The sequence below is a fragment of the Sceloporus occidentalis genome, unplaced genomic scaffold (genome assembly GCF_023333645.1).
Source record: "Sceloporus occidentalis isolate IW3139 unplaced genomic scaffold, rSceOcc1.0.p SCAF_14, whole genome shotgun sequence".
Classification (NCBI taxonomy): Eukaryota; Metazoa; Chordata; class Lepidosauria; order Squamata; family Phrynosomatidae; genus Sceloporus; species Sceloporus occidentalis.
The window spans coordinates 10,776,403-10,802,875 of record NW_028316994.1 but is presented as its reverse complement, the minus strand read 5'-3'; the positions used below and the strand labels follow the sequence as shown (position 1 = coordinate 10,802,875).

General features: G+C 37.2%; 2 protein-coding genes across 2 annotated transcripts; both read right to left on the bottom strand.

The window, feature by feature from the left end:
* Positions 1-7,020: 7,020 nt before the first annotated feature.
* On the bottom strand, positions 7,021-12,625 carry LOC149303895 (vomeronasal type-2 receptor 26-like). Its single transcript, XM_089480853.1, has 4 exons — positions 12,398-12,625; positions 10,963-11,190; positions 9,869-9,995; positions 7,021-7,922 (listed from the first exon to the last, which is right to left on the bottom strand). The coding sequence occupies exons 1-4, from the start codon at positions 12,623-12,625 to the stop codon at positions 7,021-7,023; spliced, it is 1,485 nt and encodes a 494-aa protein (XP_089336979.1).
* Positions 12,626-13,199: 574 nt separating this feature from the next.
* Positions 13,200-23,130, bottom strand: LOC149303894 (vomeronasal type-2 receptor 26-like). The gene is made up of 3 exons (XM_089480852.1): positions 22,892-23,130; positions 16,790-17,081; positions 13,200-14,066 (listed from the first exon to the last, which is right to left on the bottom strand). The coding sequence occupies exons 1-3, from the start codon at positions 23,128-23,130 to the stop codon at positions 13,200-13,202; spliced, it is 1,398 nt and encodes a 465-aa protein (XP_089336978.1).
* Between the last annotated feature and the right edge of the window lie 3,343 nt (positions 23,131-26,473).

Below are 26,473 nucleotides of genomic sequence, written 5' to 3'. Positions count from 1 at the left end.
TGAGCATGGACTTAAGCTCAGTGGCAAAGAGGGAAAGTCATCAAGGCGTGATCAGTTGGGCAGGGAGAATTCAAGCACATGTGTCCAGAAGCAATGGAGAGTGACAACACTTTCCTGTGCAGTAGTAGAATGGACTTTTGTGGTTAACTTATGCTTTATTAGAGTAAGTGGAGAGACAAGCAGGAAAGAGAGGAGTGGAGAGGGAGAGAGAAGAAGTGTGTGACAGAGAGAATGAAGCCTGACTACCCATAATTACTTAATCATGGAGTGTTTGAATCTTCTCAGAGATGGCTGGAGTATAGGATGCTGCAGTTCAATGCCAAACTGGAACAGAAAGTATCTTTTCAAGAGCCATGACATCATAAAAATATTTTGTTGCAGGTAACTTTCATGAAGAGCCACTTTGTTTTTTTTAATTATTATTTTATTATTTTAAAAAAGACATACACAGACATATAAATACATCTAGCAATGCAACTAGTATACAGAAAATATTTCAAAATGTAGAATACCTCTTCAATTTCAACAAATAACTTAACAACAAATACCAATCACAAATTCTCCAAACTTACTACCTACACATATTCTAAACTACCCCCTCCCCCTTTTCTCCATTCCCTCCCTTTACATCCCCACACAATACACACGTACAACAAGTATTGACTTCCTAGCTGCCAACTATAAACATTAGTGTTATCATTTGACTTTTGCATATTCAGTGTTATTACATTAGTACCCTATAAGCGTTGCAAGATAATTATCATTTCATCTGGAATCACTCTTTTATAGATTACAAATGGCAAAGAAGTTAAGAGTTGTCTGGTTTGATTTGCCCGATTCCATGCTCAAGTAGTTTAAGACTTTGCTCCAATCCACTGACACATTATTATTGAACTCATTTCTTAACGCTTCTGTTAGCATGTCCATCTCCATACCCTCGAGTAATTTTAGCAGCCAATCATCCTTATTTGGGGTCTGCTCATTTTTCCAATTTTGGGCAAAGCAAATCCTTGCCAAAGAAATCATATAAAAAATCACCTTTCTTTCTTCTTTTTTGATGTCCCCATCCATCATTCCTAGTAGGTAAAGTTCTGGTTTTAGTGTTAATTTAGTCCCCATAATCATGTTAATTGAATTATTGATCATTTTCCAGTATAGTTTGGCTTTATCACATTCCCACCAACAGTGATAAAAGGTACCTTTCTCTTTCTTACACTTCCAACATGCTTCTTTGTTAGTTTTATATATTTTAGCCATTTTATAAGGTGATAAGTGCCAGAAATAAAACATTTTATAACAGTTTTCTCTTATATGGACTGAGAAAGAGTCAATTTCTTGATATCTGTCCAAACTTTATCCCATTGGTCTAATGTAATTGAATGGCCTATACACCTCGCCCATTTCACCATTTGTTCTTTTACCATTTCTTCTTCCATATCCAGAGCTAGCAGTGTTGGATAAAATTTACATATTAGCTTGTCACTTTCAGTGTACAAGATTTTGCCCAATTCGGATTTTTTAATGTCTGGTTCAAATTCGTATGTCTTTTCGTCCATTTTGAATTTTTCATAAATTTGTCTGTACGTAAACTAGTTTAGATTTTAACCATCTCCCCTTTCCTTCATTATTTCTTCTCTTGATTTCAGTGAGATTTTTCCTTTTGTGGTTTTCCATAAATCTTCGTATCTAAGCCAGGAAATCCCTTCACTTGTTTCTTTTCTGTGTATGGCCTCATGTGGGGATACCCAGCCAAATATTTTAGGAAGAATGTGTCTTTTGTATTTTTTCCAAATTCTAAATAATGGTCTCCTAAAGATATGATTACAAAATAATTTAGATTGATTTTTCCTTTCATAGATCAAGTAGAAATGCCACCCCATATTAAGATCTTCCCCTTCCAAGTCTAATAAAAGTCTATTTTCTAATGTTACCCAATCTTTAATCCATAGTAAGGCACATGCCTCGAAATATAATTTTAATGATGGTAAATCAAATCCTCCTCTCCTGGTGACATCCTGAAGATTTTTTTAGTTTAATTCTGGGTTTCTTTCCCCTCCAGACAAAGTTGGAGATATCTTGGTTCCAGTCCTTGAATATTTTTTCCACTGGTATAATAGGGATTGTCTGAAAAAGAAACAACATTCTCAGCAAGATGTTCATTTTAATAGTGGAGACCCTACCCAACAATGAAATGCCCAAATTATTCCATGACACCAAATCTTTTTTTTATTTCTTTCCATATTTTCTTAAAGTTATCCTCAAAAAGATCAATTGATTTTTTTTGAAATTATAATCCCCAAATATTTAACTTTTTTTACTACATCAATCCCCGTTGTTTCGTTCAGCTCTTTTTCTTCTTTTTTACTCAGATTTTTGGTAATTATGTTTGATTTATTTTTGTTGATCTTACAGCCTGTTATGTTTCCAAACTCCTCTAGCAGCGTCATCACGAATGGCATATTTCTTAGGGGGTCATCCACTATCAAAACCGCATCATCTGCAAAGGCTCTTATCTTTACGCAGGTCCCTTTAATTTTGATCCCATGAATTTTTAGTTCTTCCCTGATAGTTTTAATTAATATTTCTATAATTAGTAGAAATAAAAGGGGGGAAAGTGGGCAACCCTGATGAGTAACTCTTTGAATTTGAATTTTCCTAGATTTATCATTATTAATTCAAATTTGTGCCGATTGGTTGCTATAAATTTTTTGGATCCAATTTAAAAAGTTTTCTCCTATATTAATTTTCTGTAGAATTTTTAATAGTGTGTTCCAATTAACCGAATCAAAAGCTTTTTCGAAGTCCAAAAAAATAATAATCCAATTTTCTTTTCATTGTGTTTCTCCCTGTATTCCAAAATATTAATAATTGTCCTAGTAATATCTTTTATATGTCTGTTTGGTAGGAAACCCCTTTGCTCTTCCCCAATTATTTCCACCAAATATTTTTTCAGTCTTTTGGCTAGAATGGAGGCGAAGAGTTTATAATCATTATTTAAAAGTGATATAGGTCTATAACTACTTAGGTCCTCTACATCTTTTCCTTCTTTGGGTATGACTATAATGTCTGCTTGCTTCCAAGAGGCCGGTATATCTTCCAATAAAGCTTCATTCATAACTTTTTGGAGAGGTGGTGTAATTTCTTCAATAAAAGTTTTGTAAAATGAGTTTGGTATGCCATCATTTCCTGGGGCCTTTCCCAATTTAGCTTGCCTAATTGCATCCCAAATTTCAGTCCTCGTTATTGGTTTATTTAATTCTTCACGCCAATCTTCCGCAATAGATATTAAATTTAATTTGTCTATATAATTTTCTACTTTATCTAACTCTCCTCCTCTTCTCTTATACAGGTTTTCGTAGAAGACACGAAATGCCTCCTTGATTTCCTCCTGTTGGGTAAATATCTTTTCTCCTTTTTTAATTTTGTTGATTGCTCTTTTTTTCCTAATTCGTTTTAGTTTATATGACAACCATTTTCCCGTTTTATTAGCTTGTTCAAAGTTTTTTTGTTTCACCATTTTCAATCTTTTCTCTAATTCCACGGTCATTTCCAGATCAATTTGTTTTTTCAGGATTTTTATTTCTTTTTGAATTGATTCGTTCTTTGGATTCTTTTTTAATTCCTCCTCCTTCACTTTGAGGGATTTATTCAATAAACTCCTGATCTTATTCTTTTTTCTAAGCCAAATTATGTTTTGTTGTGTAAAGAATCCTATGAAGAGCCACTGTGGTCTGAGCACTGGACTATGACTCCAGTGATCAAGGTTCAATTCCTGAGTGGCCATGGAAACCCACTGAGTGACCATGAGCAAGTCACACACTATCAACCTCAGAAGATGGCAATGACAAACCACCTCCAAAGAAACTTGCCAACAAAACCCCATGATAGGTCACCTTTCAAACAAAATTCTAAAATGAGATCCTATTTGTGGCCTTGTGGACTTACATGTGTGTATGTCTTTTTTTGGAAGCACTGCCAGAAGCTATTCTCAATTAAGAAAACAGAAAATCAAGGAGCAGTGTAAGAAGGCCTTGATATTCCAGTATCAAAAATACACAATATTGCCTGATATACCTAAATATTGCAATGATTTGGTTGACTCACTTGAAATATTGAGTTGCATGCCACCACTAATCTTGGAAAACTATTTAGACTAGTTGTTCCTTTACTCATCGTGATGTACTTCAGTGATCTGATTTGAGTTGTTTTCATCATGAAATGAGAAGGAGAGACATGTATATGTACTGAGTAAAGCTAGGATGTAATTCTAATTCATAAATATACAAATAATTTCCTCTTTGCATTAATTTGAAGAAAAAGAATGAAAGAACTAAAGAGACCCAGCCCTAGTCCCTATCAAAGGAGATTATCACACTGCCTTTTATCCCAAGACGCAGGATATACACTTCAACAGTTGGATTTTGTCACGCACACTTGTGCCCAGGCACTAGGTATCCTGTACCCAATCTGGGCTTCTCCTGTACCTTGAAAAGATAAAAGGTTTCACTGGAACCTATTTTCATATGTGGTGGACGTGTAGGTTAGCTAAACAATATTGGACTAGAATATACAAATGCTTGAGAATAGAGTTAAAACTTGAGATTCCGTTTACTCCAGAGGTGTTTCTGTTGGGCATGGTGGATAAAGAAATGGTTAAATCAAGTGGTAGATTTATATTTTATGCTCTAACCTGCGCAAGAATAATATACACGAAACTCTGGAAGAATACAAAAACACCATCCATAGAAACATGGATTATCAAGCTTTACGAGATAGCCGAGATGGACAGATTAACAGCATGGATGAAAGACAGAACAGAAGAAGAAATACAATTGAGTTGGGAAAACTTTTATAAATTTGTGAAAACCAAATGGAAATGTGTTTTATGAAAAGTATAAAATAAGAATGTAAATTAGCATTCCTCTGTGAAAGTAAATAAGAATTCTCCAAAAAGGGAAACAGATCTTAAGATGGAAAAATATCGGTATGTAATAGATGAAGAAATTTCTTGTAAATAGCCTAAGTCAATATTGAATTGAATGAATATAGAAAACATGGGATAAGCTTGGAAATACACACACACACACACACACATACACACACACACACAGCAGAGCTAGATAACGGAATATTATAATAGACATCAAGAAGGGAATACTCTGAGTCAGAAAAGATGATGGGCCAGCAAGTGGATATAGTTTAGAGATAAATAACCAAACAATTGGCAAAATTGGAAAAAGCATATGTTTATATTGGGATAAATTAACAGAAATTAATATAAACTAGAAAAGGTGAAGGAATTGGTTAAAATTTGAGTTATGGTTTAAAGATTAACAAATTCAAAGGTCAATATGAAAGTAAGTTTCCAAAGGATGGAGGTTTTATTCAAGAAAAAGAAGAAGGTATAAATGTCAACTGGAAATAAGGAGTTGCATACATGTGAATTATATGTTTATTGTATATATCTTGAAGAAATGGAAAAAGTACAATCGATGTAAGAATTGTTATACTTTAAAATATATATATTAAAAAAAAGAAAAGATAAAAGGTTTCTATGCAATGGATTGTGTGATAATTTCCATTGTTTGCTCAGCTGCAGGAAGGGCCTGACTTCGCCAGCCTTGGTATAGATTGGATGCCGAGAAAGAGAAATACATCGGGGGAGATTGAAACTATAACATCAAAGTTTGGAGGGAGAGATAGAGGGCTTTTAAGCATCAGCTAGTCCTAAGACTAACTTTCTTGAAGGGAGCACTAGGGTTTTCCACCATCTTTTAATAGAGTGTATGCTTCTCTTGGTCACATTAAGATGGGGAAGGAATTATGTTTCCATTGGTATTAAATTGAAGCTTTGTGTCTTCTTATCTCAAGAGTAGGGTGACAAGGGAGACAGAGGACAGGGAAGGAAGGAAGGAAGGAAGGAAGGAAGGAAGGAAGGAAGGAAGGAATTAAGGCAGACAGGCAGGCTGGCAGGCTATAAAATTAATGTCCTACATTCTACTGTTTTAAATTTTCATGTTATGATATCATCAAGATTTTCAGAGTAAAGAATATCAAATGCTAAGAATATCATCACACTGCTTATTCAATGAAATAAACTAAAGCACCGGTTCTATCAAAAAGGATCCAATATCACAATGTCTCATTCTATAGTTATTGGCTCTCTCAACAACGATTATGTGGGGAATTTGACAAAAAAAATTTTTTTTCAAGTTCAGGGATAAAGGGAAAGACTATAATAGAAGTCTTAACACATGGCAACAATATATGTATATGGTTATAAATTCTGATGCCAATAAACAATTTTATAGAATCATAGAATCATAGTGTTGGAAGAGACCACAAGGCCCATCCAGTCCAACCCCATTCTGCCATGCAGGAATTCTAAATCAAAGCATCCCCGACAAATGGTCATCCAGCCTCTGTTTAAAACCTCTACAGAAGGAGACTCCACTACACTCCGAGGAAGGAGTGTGTTCCACTGTCGAACAGCCCTTACTGTCAAGAAGTTCCTCCTAATGTTGAGGTGGAATCTCTTTTCCTGCAGTTTGCATCCATTGTTCTGGGTCCTGTTCTCTGGAGCAGCAGAAAAGAAGCTTGGTCCCTCCTCACTATAACAACCTTTCAAATGTTTGAGCAGGGCTATTAGGTCACCTCTGAAACTCCTCTTCTCCAGGCTAAACATCCCCAGTTCCCTAACCCATTCCTCATAAGTTTTTGCAAACGCTTCACCATTTTAGTCGCCCTCCTTTGGAAATGCTCCAGTTTCTCCGCATCCTTTTGAAATTGTGGTGCCCAGAATTGGACACATTATTCCAGGTGGGGCTTGACCACAGCAGAATACAGTGGCACTATTATGTGAACATAAATGTGAATATGCGGGGAAAGAGAAGAAAAAAAAACATTCACTTCCACTAGTAGTCTCAATCCACTAGCATTCCCTAATAGAGAAACAGTTCCTTTCATAAATGGATTTATTAAATGAGATTACTATGCATAAATAATAAGATGGAATGAATATCAATGCTTTTTCTTTACTAACTGTTCTTTTACATTTAGATCAGGCCTGAATAAAATCATGTAACATTTGGGGAAGAAGATGCAAGCCATTAAAGCAAAACTAGAGACCAAGATGGAGAAGACTTCTACGGCCACCATATTTGTCCCTTTGGTGCTCAGGTAACTTGGGACAAAGGAAACCCAAACACTGCAAAAGACCAACATGCTGAAGGTGATCAGCTTGGCTTCATTGAAACTGTCAGGCAGCTTCCTGGCGAAGAAAGCAACTGTGAAGCTGATGAAAGCCAAGAGCCACATGTAACTCAGGACAAGGTAGAACATAGTCTCAGAGCCTTCATTGCACTGCAAGATGGTCTCAGCCGGCTGGGAGTGCATGTCAGCCTCTGGAAATGGCGGTGCGGTTATTAACCAAACAGCACAGATTAGAGTTTGAATAACAGAACAGACGAAGATCACTGATGTTGCCAGCTTCTTCCCAATCCATTTCCTCATCTTGTTCCCTGGCTTTGTGGCAATGAAGGCCAGCACCACAGTGATAGTTTTGGCCAACATGCAAGAAATAGCTATAGAAAAGACAACCCCAAAGACTGTTTGCCGGAGAAGGCAAGAAACCTTCCCTGGAGTGCCAAGGAAAAGAAAGGAGCAAAGAAAGCAGAGCAACAGAGAGACAAGCAGAATACAGGTAATGGTCCAGTTGTTGGCTTTGACAATGGGAGTTTCTTGGTAATGGATGAAAGTCCCCATTACCATAATCGTGATTATTGAAAAGAAGACTGCAGAGGATGCCAAAACTGCACCCAGGGGTTCTGTGTAGGATAGATAAATGGCTCTTTTAGGAAGGCATTGGACATGCTTCTCATTTTGATAGTGATCTTCTGGACACTTTTCACATTCACTTGCATCTGAAATACATGAAAAAGCTCTCAATGTTTCCCAAACCACTGCAAACATTCTTCAAATTTCATTTAGAAATCAATCTCACTTAGATCTGAATTAACCAAATTTTGTTCTTTCTTCCATGAGAATATTTGATATGTTGGCTATAAATAATTCTTTTTTTGTTTCTAAATAAGTTGTCATTTCATTTGCATGTGTATTTCAAACAATCTTTTCCAAACATATGTATTTTAATTACGTATTTGAACACAGAAAGGTTCTGAAACTAGAACTGGCTAATCCCTTATGCTCTATACCAGTGATGCCCAATGTGGGCAGGGGTCTTGGGGTGGTGGAAAGATACAGGGGGAAGTGAGGGAAAGGGAGGTGACAGGGCAGCCTTCAACTGGGGACAACGGGAGAGGTCTCTAATGGCCATGAGGCCATGTGCACCATCATTTGTAACAAGGGAACATGAGCATCCACGCATTTTGGTTTCTTCAGGGGGAGTCCCAGAACTGATCCATCGTGGATACCGAGGGCCAACTATATCTCACTGATCACAAATTCCCCTGACTCAAGTTGAGCCCTATTACTATCCTCATATTACAAATCTTTAGTATAACAGAACAGTGAGCAATGGCTGCAAACATAAAACTGAAAGGGGATGCATTCTCACTATTTTGGGAATTAATAAGTTTCTGTCAGCTCTCATTGGGACTCTTTGTAACACACTGTGCAAAATCCATGCTACATTGTGAATCTTAGCAGCTTACACATAGGAATACCATAAAGAGCCATGTCAGAGGAAGTTGAACTAGTGCTACTCAAAATGTGTATTTTCAGCAATCCAAAGTTGTAGAGAGATCTCCAAAACAAAATAAAGTAGTACAAGACGAAAACCTGGGACCTCCAGAGATTTTTTTTTCTTGTCTAGAGTTCCTCTTAATCATAACTGGGGTTTTCCCTTCTCTCTGTCTTCCAAGGGGCAGATAAGAAGGGTCACAATAATTCACAAGAGAACATCCTCTCAATGTATACCAAACACATTATTTGCTGTTGTGTTGTGTGCCTAGAAATCATTTCTGACTTAGGAGAACCCCATGGCGAGCTCATCATGGGGTTTTCTTGGCAACATTTGTTGAGAAGAGATTCAGCCCAAAACTCCTCCCTCATGTCCTGAACAATTTGAGAGCTTTCTTCCGGAGGCAGATCTTTCAGACCAATTATTGTCAAAGGACTTACATTTGAAGTTCCCAGAAATGTTGAAGCCCTTTTCTAGTGGAACACACAGATACTTCTTGCTATGTTTAATTCTGCATAGGCTCTCCTAAACAATAATGCACTTGCAAAGTCTGGTATCCTAAGCATAAACTGAACCCCTATTTTCCTTCCTCTAACATAAAATATAACAATATTTGCTGCTGGAACCTGAGGAATACACACTGCAAATTATTGAGCTGGAAAACATTATGGTAACTATGGGGCTCTACAGACTTCTGCTAAGGGGAGGTGGGAGGCTGTTGCTTTCCTGGCCAGGTCAGACCCAACCTTTGGAGGGTGCAAAAAGGAGCTGCAAAAAGTGGCTCCTTTTTGCACCGTCCAAAGGGTGCCATAGCTGTGGCGGCATGGCTATATGGTGCACCTTCAGCGCTGTGTCATCTGGATGCAATGGCAGAGATGCCACATGATGCTGCGCACTGTCTGAGGCAGCATGTGGCATCATGTCACCCTAGGGGCAGAGTCAGGGCATGCGTCATCAGAATGCTGTGCCCCGACATGAACCACACTGGTCTGTATAGGGCCTATCTGTTGGTTTTTTCCCCCATAAGACTCAAGGCCAAGAACCAGTCTTTCCTAGAATCTTTTTATTTCTGTGGCTTGTAAGAAAGGAAGTGGTTGGGGTTTAGAATACTCCTCTATGTAAAGCAGATTAAGTATTCCCCATATGACACTATATTCTTTTTCTTACCAATGTGGTCTGAAATCCTCCCATCAGCACATTGAACACAGTCATAGCAACAGACATAATTCCCCGGCTGAACAAGCCTGCTGTATCCTGGCTGACAGTTCTCAACACATTTTGAAAAAGGAGGCATCTAATGTGAAGCACAAAGATGAGTATTCAGAATGGTGAAAAATTCACTCTTCCTATGTGAGATGAGGTGGTTCACTATCTTTCCATTTTTTTTGTAATCACATGAGACTTTTAAACCATGATTTAATTGAGAAGGAAGTGGCATCGGCAACACTGATAGCACAATCCCATTTCCCTCCTGTGGCTGCCCCATCCCCCAGCTGTTCCTTCTCTTTCAAGGGGAAAATCCTGTGAATGGGCTTCCAATTGCGTGATGCCATGGGTGCGAAAAGCCATTCCCGGGGCATTTGTGCAATTCGCACTCACATGATGTTTCCTCCCTTGCTATTTTATTAAAAATAACCCTTTGGTTTTCACACAAATCCACAGCCCTGAAGCCTCACAGTAGTGTTGTTTGTTTAAAAATGAAAAATAAAACATTAAATCAGAGCTACAGAGCTGCAGAACTACACAACAAAAGTTGAAAAGCTCAAAAGAACCCAAAGGCATGATGGGAAGTGAGGGAGGGAGGAGGGAAGGGAAGAGAGTGCAATGGGGGCAGCAGCCCTAAGATAATCAATGTGAAGATGGCTGCCTTCAAAGTGCTAAGTTACCATTTCAATTTTTTACTGTGATTGCAGTGAGAAACAAGTGGGTGTGATAAAGTTCTTGGTTGGATAATGATTCTTTGGACCGGCGCATGCCAAAATGGCCCCTGGGGGCAGGGTTAGTGTATCCAGCATGAGGACACTGCACCCTGACTCCGCCCACAGGAGAGCATTTTCTGTCGGTCTGTATAGGGTCAGGGGTATCTTACAAAAATACCGTTTAACTCAAAGATGCTATGATTTTAGGATGCAAACACTTTGGAATGATTTTTATTCCCCATGTGGCAAAGGTAACCTTTGAGTGTCAAAAGTGACCTCTTGTTTTTCTCTAGTTTTCGTTTGCAAAAAATCTCTTTTCCTGACAAATAAAGGAGAATCTACCTTTTTAAACTTGTGATTCCAGACAACAGCACTGCCATTCATGGTGAACCTTTTGCCTGCAGAAGCCTGGGGATCAATTCCTCCGACTCGGACTTTTTGGAAAGATTGATTAGAGAAAGTGACCAAGTTGATAACATCAAATCCAGAGACCAGATCCCCGTTCTCATTAAAAAAGATTTCTTCCCCAGCACTATTGTTAAAGCGGATGTATCTCAGAAATGAGCGTAGCTAAATTGGAGCAGGACAAAAAAGATGATTATGTGGATTAGCCAAAATAAAGCTGCTTTGGTTCACTTTGGAGGTATGCTGTTTAAATGATCCATGTGTCCTAAGAGGCTGGAAGCTACGCCAAAGTCACGCTCCAGTCCTAAGGACTGGAGAAAATCTTTGGTGCATCTTCTGGCCTCCTGTGATCCATGTGTCATTTAAACAGCTTACCTCCAAAGTAACCCAAAGTAGCTTTATTTTGGCCTGTCTGTTTGGGTCCTTCGTGGGAGTAGGGATTTGCTTTCTAACTAGGTAGCTATTATCTGTCTGTCATACTGCCTTTGTTCTAGTTCCAGATTCTTCATTTCTTATCACACAAATGAATAGAAATGCAGCTGAAACCATTTAGTTATAATGGTATAGAAAAAATAAGACTGGTTAAATACCATTTCCTATTAAAAGAGAGGAGTAAATTAAGAGAGCTAAAAAGCATTTAAAATATAATGAAAGGGGGGAAAGAAGTACAACTTCTGCTGCCAAAACTATTTCTGAACATAGACTAATGAAATGAGTGCAGAGAGGTAGCCTGCCTGGGTTCCCATGGAATGGAATTTCACAGCCTTGGAGCAACCAGCAAGAAGACTCTCACCACTTCACTGCATTACACTCTTATATAGTGCTGCGATTCCAGTTTTACTGCTCTGGCTACCTCCTGTTGCATTTTCAGGCTTGTATTTCAGTGAGACCTAAATGTCCCTCCTTAAACTGCAAATCCCAGAAAGCAACAGGACACAGCCAGAGCAGTTAAAAATGGGATAACAATGTTATAATAGTTTAGTGCTGTAGTCTAAGCTTTCATGTTTGGCTGCCACCAAATGGTCCTGTGATAGTGATGGGACTGAAAAAAAGCCTTTGTGAAAACATCTAAAATTCAGCCAGGGTTTAATGAGAAGAGTATGTTGTTGTTTTTTTAAACCCAAGCTTCATAGGTCCTGGCAAGTACTTTGAATTCTAGCTGGCAGTGTTTAGGAAAAGAGCTTTTATAAGAATTTGAAATATACAAATTCTCCTTCCTTAGAATCATAGAATCATAGAATAATAGAGTTGGAAGAAACTGCAAGGGCCATCTAGTCCAACCCCCTGCCATGCAGGAAATCCAATTTAAATCATCCCGAAACAGATGGCCATCTAGCCTCTGTTTAAAGACTTCCAAGGAAGGAGACTCCACTACAATCTGAGGGAGTATGTTCCACTGTCGGACAGCCCTTATTGTCAGGAAGTAATTCCTAATGTTGAGGTGGACTCTCTTTTCCTGTAGCTTGCATCCATTGCTCCGGGTCCTAGTCTCTGGAGCAAGTGAAAACAAGTCAGCTCCCTCCTCAGTATAGCATCCCTTCAAGTATTTAAACAGGGCTATCATATCACCTCTTAACCTTCTCTTCTCCAGGCTAAACATCCCCAGCTCCTTAAGTCATTCCTCATAGGACATGGTTTCTAGACCTTTCACCATTTTACTTGCCCTCCTTTGGACATATTCTAGTTTTTCAACATCCTTTTTGAATTGTGGCGCCCAGAACTGGACACAATATTCCAGGTGGGGCCTTCCCCGCTTCATAAACAATCCCTCAGCATGGTGTCTAGCATGTCTGTTTAAAAGTTGGTGGGTTTGTGTGCATGCATACACAAGCACACATGATGAAAACGACAGCCAGTGTATAGTGTGACTAGGAGACTGGCATGTGAATCCCAGTTCAGTCATGAAAACCAGTGGGGGACCTTGAGCAAGCCACAATCTCTCAGCATCATAGCAAAGCAAAGGCAATGCCATCCCAAGTACAAATCATGTCAAGAAAACCCTGTGATACTTTTGCCTTACAGTTTTCATATGTTGAAAATGACCTGAAGGCACAACAACAATTATTAAAATGATAGAATTATAAATAATGTTATTGTGAGGGATGTTTTTGTTTGTCTGATTAAGTGACTCATCTTAGCTGACAGGTAATGAGAAATTTATCTAAGTAGTCATTTTACCCAGGACATACCTGCCAGGGCTGAATATTCAGAAGTCTCCAACTGTGCCCAGTATCCATTGCTTTCCATTTGGTGCTCAATGAATTGGCAGCATGAAGAGCATGGGCTACAGCATAGACAGCATTGTAAACACTGTAGCTCTGACCAGTCATCCTCATTTCAAATAGAGATCCAGGAAGGTTTCCAACTTTCTCTTTCCCAGTGCAATTGTTTGCATCTGGGTAATTCAGGTTATACAGTGGGAGAGAACACATAAAGGCACTGGACCAAAACTCCTTTAGCTGATCAATCTTGTACTGAATGGGATTTAGGTTCTGCAGAAACTTCTGAAATCCTGGCACCACATTGGTGTGGAGGGCAAACGACAAGGTGCCATTGAGGGATCTTTCTGTGAACCTGTTCCCTGAGAAAACACTTGTGACATCCAACTGAGCAGTTGTGATCCAAACTCTTTCCATAGGTTGCTTCTGAAAAAACTCACGCCTTCCTAGAATAACTTGAAAACCCTCCATAGATTGAGAGTCCCCATAAACCAGGATCACATTAATATTTTTTGAGAGAAGAGCAGTGGCAATGGCATTTAGGCTTTTATGAAGGAACGGTAACTTGTCATTTGTCACTGTGGGAACAGATAGTGTCAAAGCAATGCAAATATCCTTCTGGACAAGACTTGCACTGAGGATTCGATGAAATCTCTCTCCACTTTCTCCCTCTGGAATGAGGAGACCAATCCAATTCCATTCAAAATACTCAAACAGTTGAATAATCCCAAAATACTGAATGATTTCATCTGGCACCATCCGGAAAAGAGAGGGAAATTGAAATTTATCACTAAAGATGGGGTCAAAAGACCCATAACTGAGCTAGAAGTGGAGAGGAAACACATATTTTTGAAAGAAATAAAATGAAATGCAGTTCTTCTTTTAGTTAGGGGAACATGACCCTTTTAGCTTTTGGAACAAAGAGATAAATAGAAGAGAGGGTTATTTAAAAACACTCTGGTCCAGATGCCAGAATTTGAGCAGAGCAAGACTCACTCACTTGGCAGTGTAGGAAAATTATACCCATTTTTAATTACTGTGAAAGGTAAGTTTTCCCTTGCAAACACATTGTTCCCCTTTCCCCACAATGTTCAGCTCATTGACCATGGTGTAGAATAATATGTTTTACATATTTTAACATGTGATTAATCTTGTTTGTCTTTTGCAGAATACAGTCTGTCCTCCACATTTGCTGTTTTGACTTTTGCAGATATGATTATTGACAGATTTGATTAGTGTGCTCTCTCTAGGAATCTCTAGTTACTCCAATGATGCTCTATGGTCAACATCAGCCAGAGGTCATGCTGGAGGACCTGGAGATTCCTACATTGGGGTTCTCTCAGGTTAAAAAATAGGGGTTTTTGTTATTTGCGGGGTTTCCACTTTCCCAGAGACCTGTGCTCCTAACCCCAGCCAATGTGGAGGGCCCACTATGTTGCACAATTCACTTAAAGTGATGGTGCTACAGTTTGGCTTCACATAAGTTATACTTTTGATTCTGTATTCCTTCAAAGGAGCCATGTGTTGCACTTCCTTCACCACAGTCCTTTGGGGCCTTTTGGAACCAGCCTTTACAAACAAAGGCCCAAACTCTGTTGTTAGTCCTGAGAAAAAAAGCCCATTGAATTCGTTGGCTTTCTCTACATGTCGACTGAACTTTCAACAACTGATTGATGCATTTGTGCTGCTCCTGCCATTGAGGACATTACACACATCCTCTTTGACTGTTGCTTATATGATAATGAGAGAGCCCACCTTTTACAACCATTTTTGGTTAGATTGACCTATTGGGATCCTCTGTCAGATTGTCCTATTTCCTTTCCGGTGAGAATTTACATCTATTGCGCTGAGTAGTAAAATTTATTGTAAAAGTTGCTCGACTGAGAGATCAATGTATCATGCAAAACTGGGCTTCATGCCACGGAGATGAGTTCATTTAAACATTTCCAACATCCCTTCCTTCCTCCCCACTCTGTTTTAGATCGTTGTAGACTGTAGTTTGTTTTATATAATTTTTTAATTTAAATTTTACTTGTATTTGTTTTAACTTTTTAGTTAAGTTTATATGAGTTTTTAAGTGTGATCAATTTTTTATCCTTGTATGTATTTGGATATTCTAACATTTAGATGTTGTATTATGTATTTTGTATTTTGTCTTCTATTGATATGGTCAGCTGACTAATCAATAAGATTTTTCATTGAAATTTGTTGTTAGCAACTGATTCATTGGGTCTACTCTCATGGAGACTAACTAATATGATGGCAGCCAAACAGTTTCTCTCTTTTCAGAAGCTGAAATTAAGGTGGCAACTGTGAATAGAAATATAACTGTTGAAATGAGACTGAAGCCTGCACCTAGGAGCAAGTTTATTTACTCCAGAAAAGAACATGTTCTTGATCATGTATTCTGTCTAAGAATCTTTTTTCCTTTTCATTTTGAAAAGCACTAAGCATATTTTCTGCCTGCAAATCCCCTTTTCTAAGCAGCAAAGCCATCTGTAATTTTGAAATCTATCCCTACAGTAAATTATGGGAAATATGCATAGTACTTGAAACAATCACAGAAACCCTCATATTCTCATAGAAAGGGACTATATCTACTTGCATAGAAGGGGGAAAAGAAGGTTTACAAGCCCACCTTACTTTCCAACTTTTCCCTATTTTGGTCTGGACTGGACTGCAAGAGCCTTTCAATCCGTCACAGAATTGATTGTTCATTTCTCTGCATACTTTTCCAAATGCAAATATTTGTGGAGCATTTATAAAATGTAAGCCACTTTCACCACACTCTAAAGCACATCTCTGCACATTGAAAAATACATGCTTTTTTCCATAATTGTTCACCTAATGTATGCAGTTTTGGAACAATGTTATGCTGCCCTAAACTTGGAAATATCTAGAATTCTGCACATGGCTTCTTTTCAGGAATGTATGGAGTTCTGCAAGGTATGAAATGGATAAAGTCCCCTCCTCAAATGAATTATAATGTACTTTTCTCCCATCCCTTGTGTTGGCAGAAGCATGCATCACATGAATATGTGGAGTACCTTCTGGATTGTGAGGCTTAGCCTCTCTATCTCTTTGCTTAGTTAAGAGATCCTAGCTTTTATCGCTCTTTTGACCCAGACATTTTCCCCATCATCCATCCTACTACAGTTAGAAATAATGTTTTCCAAATTCTCTCCAAAACCCGGAGGGAAGTGGACAGAGTGGTGCAAGTCTATTTAAACATGGAATCATTGAACTGAGTTTCACAGGGATTGGTTTCTATGAAGGCATGCAGAGATGTATCTTACATTTACTCTGCTAGAGCATAGAACTCAGATGCCAGGCCCAAACAGAAATCAAGGCAATGAAAAGCCAGTGTGCAGCATTTACTAAAACAAATTCACAACAGTGGCAAAGTCACAACTGAACTGTTAACTGAGTAGACACACAGTACTGACAAGACCATTTCAAATTTACAAATTAGGAGAAGGATATAGAAGTAGAGGCAATGGAAGAAAAAAAATCTGTACTAAGGCATGAAGTATGACCATTCTTACCTGTGGAAAATTATATATATTTAAGATATTGGCAATCTGGAGGGACGTTTGAGAGGTGTGACCACCGATGATGGCTATGAGATTGTATTCCCAATTGCATTTGTAATTGGGAACTTTCTGTCGTCCCATTGAGAGGAAAACCAATGTGGCCAAACTGGCTTTCAGTGAACTATATGAATTGTCCCAGATTGCTGCTTGCATTGTGATGTTGGGCAGAAACTTGTCATTCTTGTTGATCTCATAAATGGCAAAAGCAAAGGCAAAGACAAGCTGGTAGTTCTTAGTCAACATCCTGCATTCAGAATTAATTTTACAAGTTTATATCAAAGGTAGAAATGCACTTTATTTGCTTATTATACCAGGGGAAACCTTGAGAATAAAATAGGAAACATATAAGAGTAGCAGATGGACTTGTGATATTCTCTTGCAGAGGTTTCATCCATCAATTGTATCCTGATGCAGAGACATACATTTAGACTACAACTAGAATTAAAGAATTTAAAGACAGAGATGTGGTTTGGTACAAAATTGATGTAAGTTCTTACTATTTCTTTTGAAAGAAACATGGTTCCTAGTCTCTGTGCCACATCAGTCCTTCAAGAATATAATTGTCTACGGAGGAATAATTTCTGTTTAGTATTCTTTGAGCACCTGGAAGTAATTAATCTGCTGCAAATATACCAGTATAAATTAGTCTATATTCTTTCAAATCCAGCATGCAGTTTGTAACTATGTAGCATTTTCATTGATTTCCCTCAGCCCCTGAAAATTTGAAAATTATGATTCTTTTATAAAAAAAATTTTTTAAAACATCACATTTTAACCAAATCTTCACTATGTCTATATAAATACATTTAGGTTGTGTATACAATATTGTAATTTGAAGATAGAATTTTAATTTTGCTAGTTTTATGAGAATTATGATTTAACATTAGTCCAGAAAAGCCTAAGGAGTATAGAGTGAAATGAGAGGGACACCAACTTTAGGGACACCACTGATCCATCTGTGTCAACACTAAAACACTTTAAACCAGACCCACTTAAATCATACTAAACTGAGTCAAAGCCATACTTCTAGCCTCTTCTTCCTTACCAAGATCTGTAGGATGTTCCCTGTGCTTCCCTAAAGTCATTTAATAACATTTCTGCAGATGTAATGGACACAAATGCCCCGATGAGAAGATCTCCTTTGGAACGAACAGAATTTTGTTGAATGTGGCGTTGCCAGCTGCACATGGAGCCCAAACGTTTGTTCAAAATATCAGTCAAGAGAAAGATGAGGAGTAATGAAACCTCTGAAAGTGCCATTACAGTTTGTGCTCATTCCCAATGATGCACAAGCGTCCAAACTTGCATTTCTTGCTCTGTTTTCATGCAATACCCAGCTATAAACAACCACCCTCACCCAAGCAGCAGCTTTTTCTGGTCCAAAGACTCCAGATTAAGCATTGGCAGTAAATGATGAGCTGTCCAAGCTTCATTGTTAGCCTCAAGCAGATGTTCCCTTGAAAGGATCCTTTATATATGGCAATTTCAATAAATCCAGATTATTTGGCTCTTAATTTTCCAAGCTCTTGTTGGTGCTGCAATTCCACAGGCAGCCAGAATCACAAGTTTGGAAATTATAGGTTAGATAATCATCATTCTCAAAGCTTTAGAGTTCATGCGGAACTGGAGAAAACATGTTTGATACCATCTGTGCTTGAAGGAGTAGTAAATATCACATTATACATTAGGGAATCCTAGTGCATGATGAGTGATCTGACATTCTGAGCAGAAAGAAGGAAATGTGTTGGAAAGGATCACCAAGACAGCATAGATTCACTATACCCTTCACACTCTCAGAAATTAAAACAATTTATCATAATTCCAAAACTCTATTAACAAGGGCATCCGTAATATTCGTATCAACCAGTGCAGGTTGATAAGTGGTACTGGGTGACTTTCCCCTGATAAACAGATAGCTGCACACAGAGACCATGACAGCAGATCAGTGCTAGTCACATTCAAACCTAACCCAGTCACTAGTCTTTTAAATTTTTGGAAAAGAATTTCCATTATTATTGGTGTTATCATTGAGTTTTCATACATTAAGACTTTTTTATATTTATTCCATATTTCTAATCTATTTTTCATAAATGGGTTTTCAATTTCTTTAATTTCTTTCCTACTAAATTCTTTAAAACTAAATTTCTCTATTTTCATATCTATCTCTTTCCCCCCCATTTCTAACCAATCCAAAACTGGTACATCCAACATACCTTCTATTACATATCTTAAGTGGTTGGCTTCATAATATCCTTTTATATTAGGGAGGCCTAACCCTCCCTTTTTCTGAGCTCGTACCAAAATTGTTTATTTAATCTACTTCTTTTTCCTCCATTACAATATACATTTAGTAACCGTTGCCATTTACTTAATTCTACCTCTGATATTTATAGTGGTATCATTCTGAATAAAAAATTTAATTTTGGTAAAATTTACATTTTGACTAATGCTGTTCTTCCAAACCATGATAATTGAATTTTCTTATATTCTACTAATTTTTCCATAGTACTATAAAAAAATTCCCTTCCTTTTCTTTTAAATATTTTGTTATATTTATTCCTAAATATATTATATTACTTTTTATTCTTATCCCTAACTCTTTTTGTTTCATAAATTCCAATTCTTCTCTTTTTTTGTATAATTAAATAACATCATTTCTGATTTATTCCAATTAATTTGAAGTCCTGTTATCTGTCCAAATAGATTCAAATGTTCTTTAATTTTTCCTATTTTGTCCTTTAAATATTTAAGAGTTAATAACATGTCGTCGGCAAATAAACTGATTTTATGTTTTTTTCCAATCCTATTTCTTCGAAACAACTATTTTTCCTTATAACATTTGCTAACATTTCTATAACCATTACGAATAATATTGGTGAAAGCGGGCATCCTTGTCTTGTACCTCTCCTTACTTTTATTTCCTTTGTAATTCCATCATTGACAATTACTTTAATTGAATTATTACAATATAATTGGTCTATTAAGGCCTTTACTTTTTCCTCCATTATGAACTTTTTCATAATTATTTTTAATGTTGGCCATGCCACACAGTCAAATGCTTTAACTATATCTAATGCCAAGATCCCTGCTTTTGATTTTATTGTCCCCATCACACATATTTTACTCGAAACTCTACCTACTAAATTAGACATCTGTCTTCCTTTCACAAATCCACATTGATCTTTCCCTATATATTTATACATACATTTATTCATTCTATTTGCTATTATTGCTGTTAATATCTTTGCATCCTGATTTATTACTGATATAGGTCTATATGACCCTGGATCTGTTAAATCTTTATCTTTTTTTGTATTAATATTACCAATGATTGCTGCCATGATGCCAGGATTTTTTCTCAATTTATTATTCCATTATATAACTCTAACAATTTTGGAACTAGTATTTTTTTACAAACACCTTATAATGTTCAGGTCCTAAACTGTCCAATCCTGGAGTTTTCCCATTTTTTAATTTCTTAATTACTTCTATTATCTCTACATTTTCAATGGGTTTTTCCAGTAATTCATTATCTTCTTCCTTTAATATTTGTCCCCAATTTTTTTCTACATATTTTTCTATTTGATCTAATGGCTTTTTTCCTATTTGATATAAATGTTTATAAAATTCTTCAAAAATTTATATTTTTTCTTTCATCAATCTGCACATATTCCCAGCTTTATCCTTCACTATATTTATCATACTTTACATTTTCTTTTTCTGTGTGGACCTGGCCAGCATTTTTGAGTTTTTATTACTATATTCAAAATATTCCCTTCTTAAATAAATCAAAATTTCTTGTACTTTATTTCTATCTTTGGCAATTCCTCCCTTTTTGCCTTTAATTCCATATAAATCTGCTTATTTTTATTAACTATATATTTATTCTCCAATTGTTCTATATCTGTTTCTAATTTCTTTTTTCTTTCTTCTTGTCTTTTTCGAAGGTTATGTGATTCGTTTATACATATTCCTCTAGTTACTGCCTTCATCATATCCCATAGCAAACCTTTTGTCACATCTTTATTATTTATATCCCATATTTCTTGCCATTCCTTTCCAATGCTATCTACTATATCTTTATAATTCATTATCTTGGTATTTAACCTCCACCTCTTTATTTGTTCATAATCTTTCTTAATAATAATTTCTGCACTCACCAAAGCATGGTCACTTATTTTTATACTTGATATTTCAGTATCTAAAACTTTATTTATCATAATTTTTGAAACAAAAATGTAATCTATTCTAGTATATGTTTTATGTACAGCAGAATGATATGTATATTTCTTTTCATCCCCTTTTACTGATCTCCAGACAACTTTAAATTCCCTTTTTTCATTATGTTATTTAAGTTTGTTATATTTCTATGTTTATCCTTTACTGAGGGGTTAGATTTGTCTTTAATCTTATCCATTTGCATGTTAAAGTCTCTGGCTATGATCACATATTGTTTTTGTATTTTTTCCAATTTATTTAACACTCTCTCATAAAACTCTTCTTGTTTTTCATTTGGTGCATATGCATTCACAAATACATAATTATCCTCACCTAGTTCTCACTGTATTATTATATATCTTCCTTCATAATCATTTATTACCTTATTTAATACAAAATTACATTTTTTTTGCAATTATTATTGCTACACCCTTTGATTTAGAACTTCCAAATGCTTTCTCATAATTCTTTGCCCAGTTCAGTTTCAGTTCATTTTCCCCCTCTTTCGGTTGGTGCTTCTCTTGAATAAGGATAACCTCTGCTGCGTCCCTTCGTAATAAAGCTTCAATTCTTCGTTTAATCCCTGAACCTTTGGTGTTTAAAGTTGAAATTTTCAGTTTATCTAACATAGTACTGTTTATTTCTTTCTCCAATGGCTCCAATTTGTGCAACACATATCCCTTCCCTCCTCCGCGTGTTTCCCCTCCACTCCCTCCCCACGTCCCATTTACCTCTCCACTTCTTCTTGCTAGAGCGCATTGCTCTAGCCCCAGTCACTGAAGCTACCCCTGTGGAGAGGGGTGACGAAGACATCCCAAGGGCCAAAGAAACTGCCCACCCCCCCCCCCACTGCTCGTAAAAACAATAAACTTGACTTTAAACTTGATTGCTTAAATTCTCCTTTCCTCTATGGAAATTCACTTCCTCCACATGCTCCCAGTAGTTCTTCTCCTCCGAGCTTTCCAACCTGAATGACTTCTCCACTTCCTTCAGATTTTCTCAACTCTCCAGTTGTTCTTTTTTCTTTGTTATATATGCCAAGATCTTTCAACAATTGTAGTCCTTGTTCCACTGATTCAATCCTATATCTTTTCCCTGCTTTTTGAAATTTCAGAAGTACAGGATAATAATAATAATAATAATAATAATAATAATAAACTGTTTATTTTTATACTGCTTTTCCTGCATGTCCCCATGTATAATAAATTCCCGCTCTCATCAATGCAATAGTGCATGGTTTCATCGACATCCTCCACATTTTCGTTTGCAAGCAGCAGTCATTATTTTTACTTTGGCCTCATCAAATTTTTATTTTTCTGGATTCTTCCTCATCATATTCATCAATCCTTCCTTTTAGTTGTAATTTGTTACTCTTACTATTACATCTCATGGTGTTATCTTGTTCATCCCTGGTCCGATGCGGTGTACCTTTCCAAATCTGACTCAGTCCAATTGAGAGATGAGGAGATTTTTTGTAACCATTTCAAAATTTCTGTTTTCAAATCATATTTTCTGTCTCTTTTCCCAGACTCTGGTATATGTTTGATAACAAAATTGGTTCTTCTTTGATAATCCTGTAGATATATGAGTCTTTTATCTATTTCTGAAAGCTTGTCTCTATTAACTTGAATCTCTCTTTGGTGTCTTCCTTGTGTGACTTTGCATTCTTTACTGTCTAATTTTAATGCTTGCACATCTTCTAGTATTTGTTTTATATTTCTTTGTATTTCCATACATTTTCTGTCAGAATTTTTCCTTTCAAGTTGCATTTGTAATTGGAATTGCTTTGTCATAGCCTCTCTTTCATTCTGAATTGCTGTCAAAAAAACAACTTGCTTTTCTGCTTCTCTTGCTTGGACTATTTCATTTTTCTGTCTTTCCAGAAGATGGTTCATCTCCTTAAATCTCATATCATTTTCCTGTTTCATAATTTGTGTGAGTTTATTCATCATTTGTTCACAGTCCATCATTCCTGCTTTTACTCCTGTTCCTGAATCTGCACCTCCTTGTTCTTGTTTTTCCTCACCCTTTTCTTCTCCTTGATTCACTGGGAGTGTATTTGAAGGAGTACCCATTTTTAGGGGAACTTCTTAACATTTCTGTTTGTTCAGTTTGTTCTAATCTAGACAGTCTTACAAAAGCTCTGTCTGAAGGTTTAATTTTTTCAGTCTGTCTTACACCTCTCTTCCAAAGTTTCCCCCCTAATATTTTTGACTTTTTTGACATTTATTTGGCATTTATTCGGTCTTCTCCACCTCCCAGCTTCCTCCTTCTCCCTCTCTGTCTTAACTTTAAGGCAGCTAACAGCTAGCAGGGGGTTCCCCCCCTTTTAAACAATTAACAGTGAACAGTCCTCTTTTCTCTTCTCATTCAGGCTACTGTCCATTTATAATTTATGGGTTAATTACACCCGATTTAAGGCAGATACAAGGCTGAAGTTCTTATCTCAAAATTCTTTTCAATAGCCTCTAGCTGCCTCATTTGTCTTTTTAATGGCGGACAGAATTCCTCCATGATTTTCCATCCTACACAATAATGAAACTAAAATGTTCTGAATCTTCATGAGATAATAATAGGGTTTACTTTTTTTACCTTTTTGTGTTCCTTGTACCTGAAAGAATCAACATTTCTTTGGGAGCTTTTTTTTTTTTACTGCAATTATCCATTTCCGAGCATTGGGAAGATTCAGGCAGACCTACCCAGCCATTGCTCAGGCCCTGCCCCAGCATATATGATATTCTCACCCCTCTCCAGAAGGAATCATTTCCTTAAGATATGTCATGCATATACCATACACATTTGTTGCTGTTGTTCTGGGCCTTCGGGTCGATTCTGACTTATGGCAACCCAAAGGTGAACCTTTCAGAGGGTGTTCATTGCATGTTTCTTCAGAGGGGTTTGTCACGGCTATCCTCTGAGGCTGAGAAAATGTGACTTACCCAAGGTTATACTGTGGGTTTCTCTGGTCGAGGCAGGATTCAAACTCTGTTACCCCAGTGTCTTATTCCAGTGCTCAAACTGCTACACCACTTTGGCCCTCCATAATACAATACAAGACAGTATATTATATCATAGAAAGACAAGAGTATTTATAAAATGTTCAAAACATCACAGAAATCTATTTGCCTTGTGATTTTGCATTAATGGGAAGACCAAAGATGTCTGCCACAGGACATATTTGAATAGTGCATTGAGATTTGGCATATATAAACGTGAAATATCAGTCCAGTGGAAAGAGAGAAGAGAGAAAGAGTGAGCAGAGTTTTACTGGGAAGTCTTAAGTCTGAGCATGGACTTAAGCTCAGTGGCAAAGAGGAAAAGCCAACAAGGCATGATCAGCTGGGCAGGGAGATTTCAAGCACATGTGTCCAGAAGCAATGGAGAGTGACCACATTTTCCTGTACAGTAGTAGAATGGACTTTTGTGGTTTTCTTATGCTTTATTAGAGTAAGCAAAGAGAGGCAGGAAGGAGAGGAGTGGAGAGGGAGAGAGAAGAAGTGTGTGACAGAGAGAACAAAGCCTGACTAACCATAGTTACTTAGTCATGGAGTGTTTGTATCTTTTCAGAGATGGCAGGAGTATAGGATGCTGCAGTTCAATGTCAAACTGGAACAGAAAGTATCTTTTCAAGAGCCATGACATCATAAAAACATTTTGTTACAGGTAACTTTCATGAACAGCCACTGTGGTCTGAGCACTGAACTATGCCTCCAGTGGTCAAGGTTCAATTCCTGAGTGGCCATGGAAACCCATTGAGTGACCATGAGCAAGTCACACACTCTCAACCTCAGAAGATGGCAACGACAAACCACTTCCAAAGAAACTTGCCAAGGAAAACTCATGATAGGTCACCTTTCCACTTTCATTGGTATTACACCTTTCAACTTTTATTGGTAATACAACAAAATGGTAAAGTGAAATGATGGGTGGAATCCTATTTGTGGCCTATTGTACATAACCTGGACTTACATGTGTGTATGTCTTTTCCTGGAAGCTCTTCCAGATACTATTGCCCACTGATCTTGGAAAACTATTTAGATTAGTTGTTCCTTTAATCTTCCTGATGTACTTCAACGATCTGATTTGAATTGTTTTGAGCATGAAATGAGAAGGAGAGACGTGTATATGTACTGACAAAAATTAGAATGTAATTCTAATTCATAAATATACATATAAATTGCTCTTTCCATTAATTTGAAGAAAAAGAATGAAAGAACAAGAGAGACCCAGCCCTAGTCCAAAGGAGATTATCACACTGCCTTTTCTCCTGAGACACGGGATGTAAACGTCAACAGTCGGATTTTATCACACATATTTGGGCCCAGGCAGTAGGCATCCTATACTCAATGTGGGCTTCTCCTATACCTTGCAAAGAAAAGAAAAACGCTTCTGTGCAAAGGGTGGTGTGATAATCTCCATTGTTTGCTCAGTTGCAGGAAGGGCCTGACTTTGCCAGCCTTGGCATGAATTGGAGGCCAAGAAGGAGAAATACATCGTGGCAGAATGACACCATGACATCAAAGTTTGGAGGCAGAGATAGAGGGCTATTAAGTATCAGCTAGTCCCAAGATTAACTTTCCTGAAGGTATCACTAGGGTTTTCCACCATCTTTTATTACATTGTAGGCTTCTTTTGGTCACAATAAGAAGGGGAAGAAATTAAGTTTCCATAGGTATCTTTGTGTCTTCTTATCTGAAGAGTGGGGTTACAAGGGAGACAGAGGACAGAGCAGGAAGGAAGGAAGGAAGGAAGGAAGGAAGGAAGGAAGGAAGGAAGGAAGGAATTGAGGCATACAGCCAGGCAGGCTTTAAAATTTATTTCTTCCACTCTACTGTTTTAATTTTTCATGTTATGATTTCATCAAGGTTATCAGAGTAAAAATCATCAAACTGCTTATTCAGTGAAATAAACCAAAGCCCCAGTTCTATCCAGCATCACAGTGTCTCCTTCTACAGTTGTTGGCACTCTAAAAATAAATTACCTTGGGAATTTGGCAAAATGTTTTTTCTCAACTTCAGGGTAAAAGGGAAAGAATATGGTAGTAGTCTTAATACATGGGAGCCAAACATTGTTCTTCAGCCAATGGACCCAGCCCATCTGAGGAAGTAGACTCAAGTCTATGAAAGCTCATGTTACCAGTTTCTTATTTTCAGTTCGTGCTACAACTTAAAAGATCTCTTTGTATACCAGTTTTCCAGAAAAACATGGCTAGGTCTGTGATATGTATATGGTTATAAATTCTGAAGGCAATAAATATTTTCTTCAACATCAATTTGAATCTGAGGAGAGCGGGGGAGAAAAATAGCACATTCACATCCACTAGTAGTCTTAATTCTATAGCATTCCCTAACAGATAATCATTTTCTTTTATAAATGGCTATATTAATGAGATTATGCATAACAAATAAGATACAAATA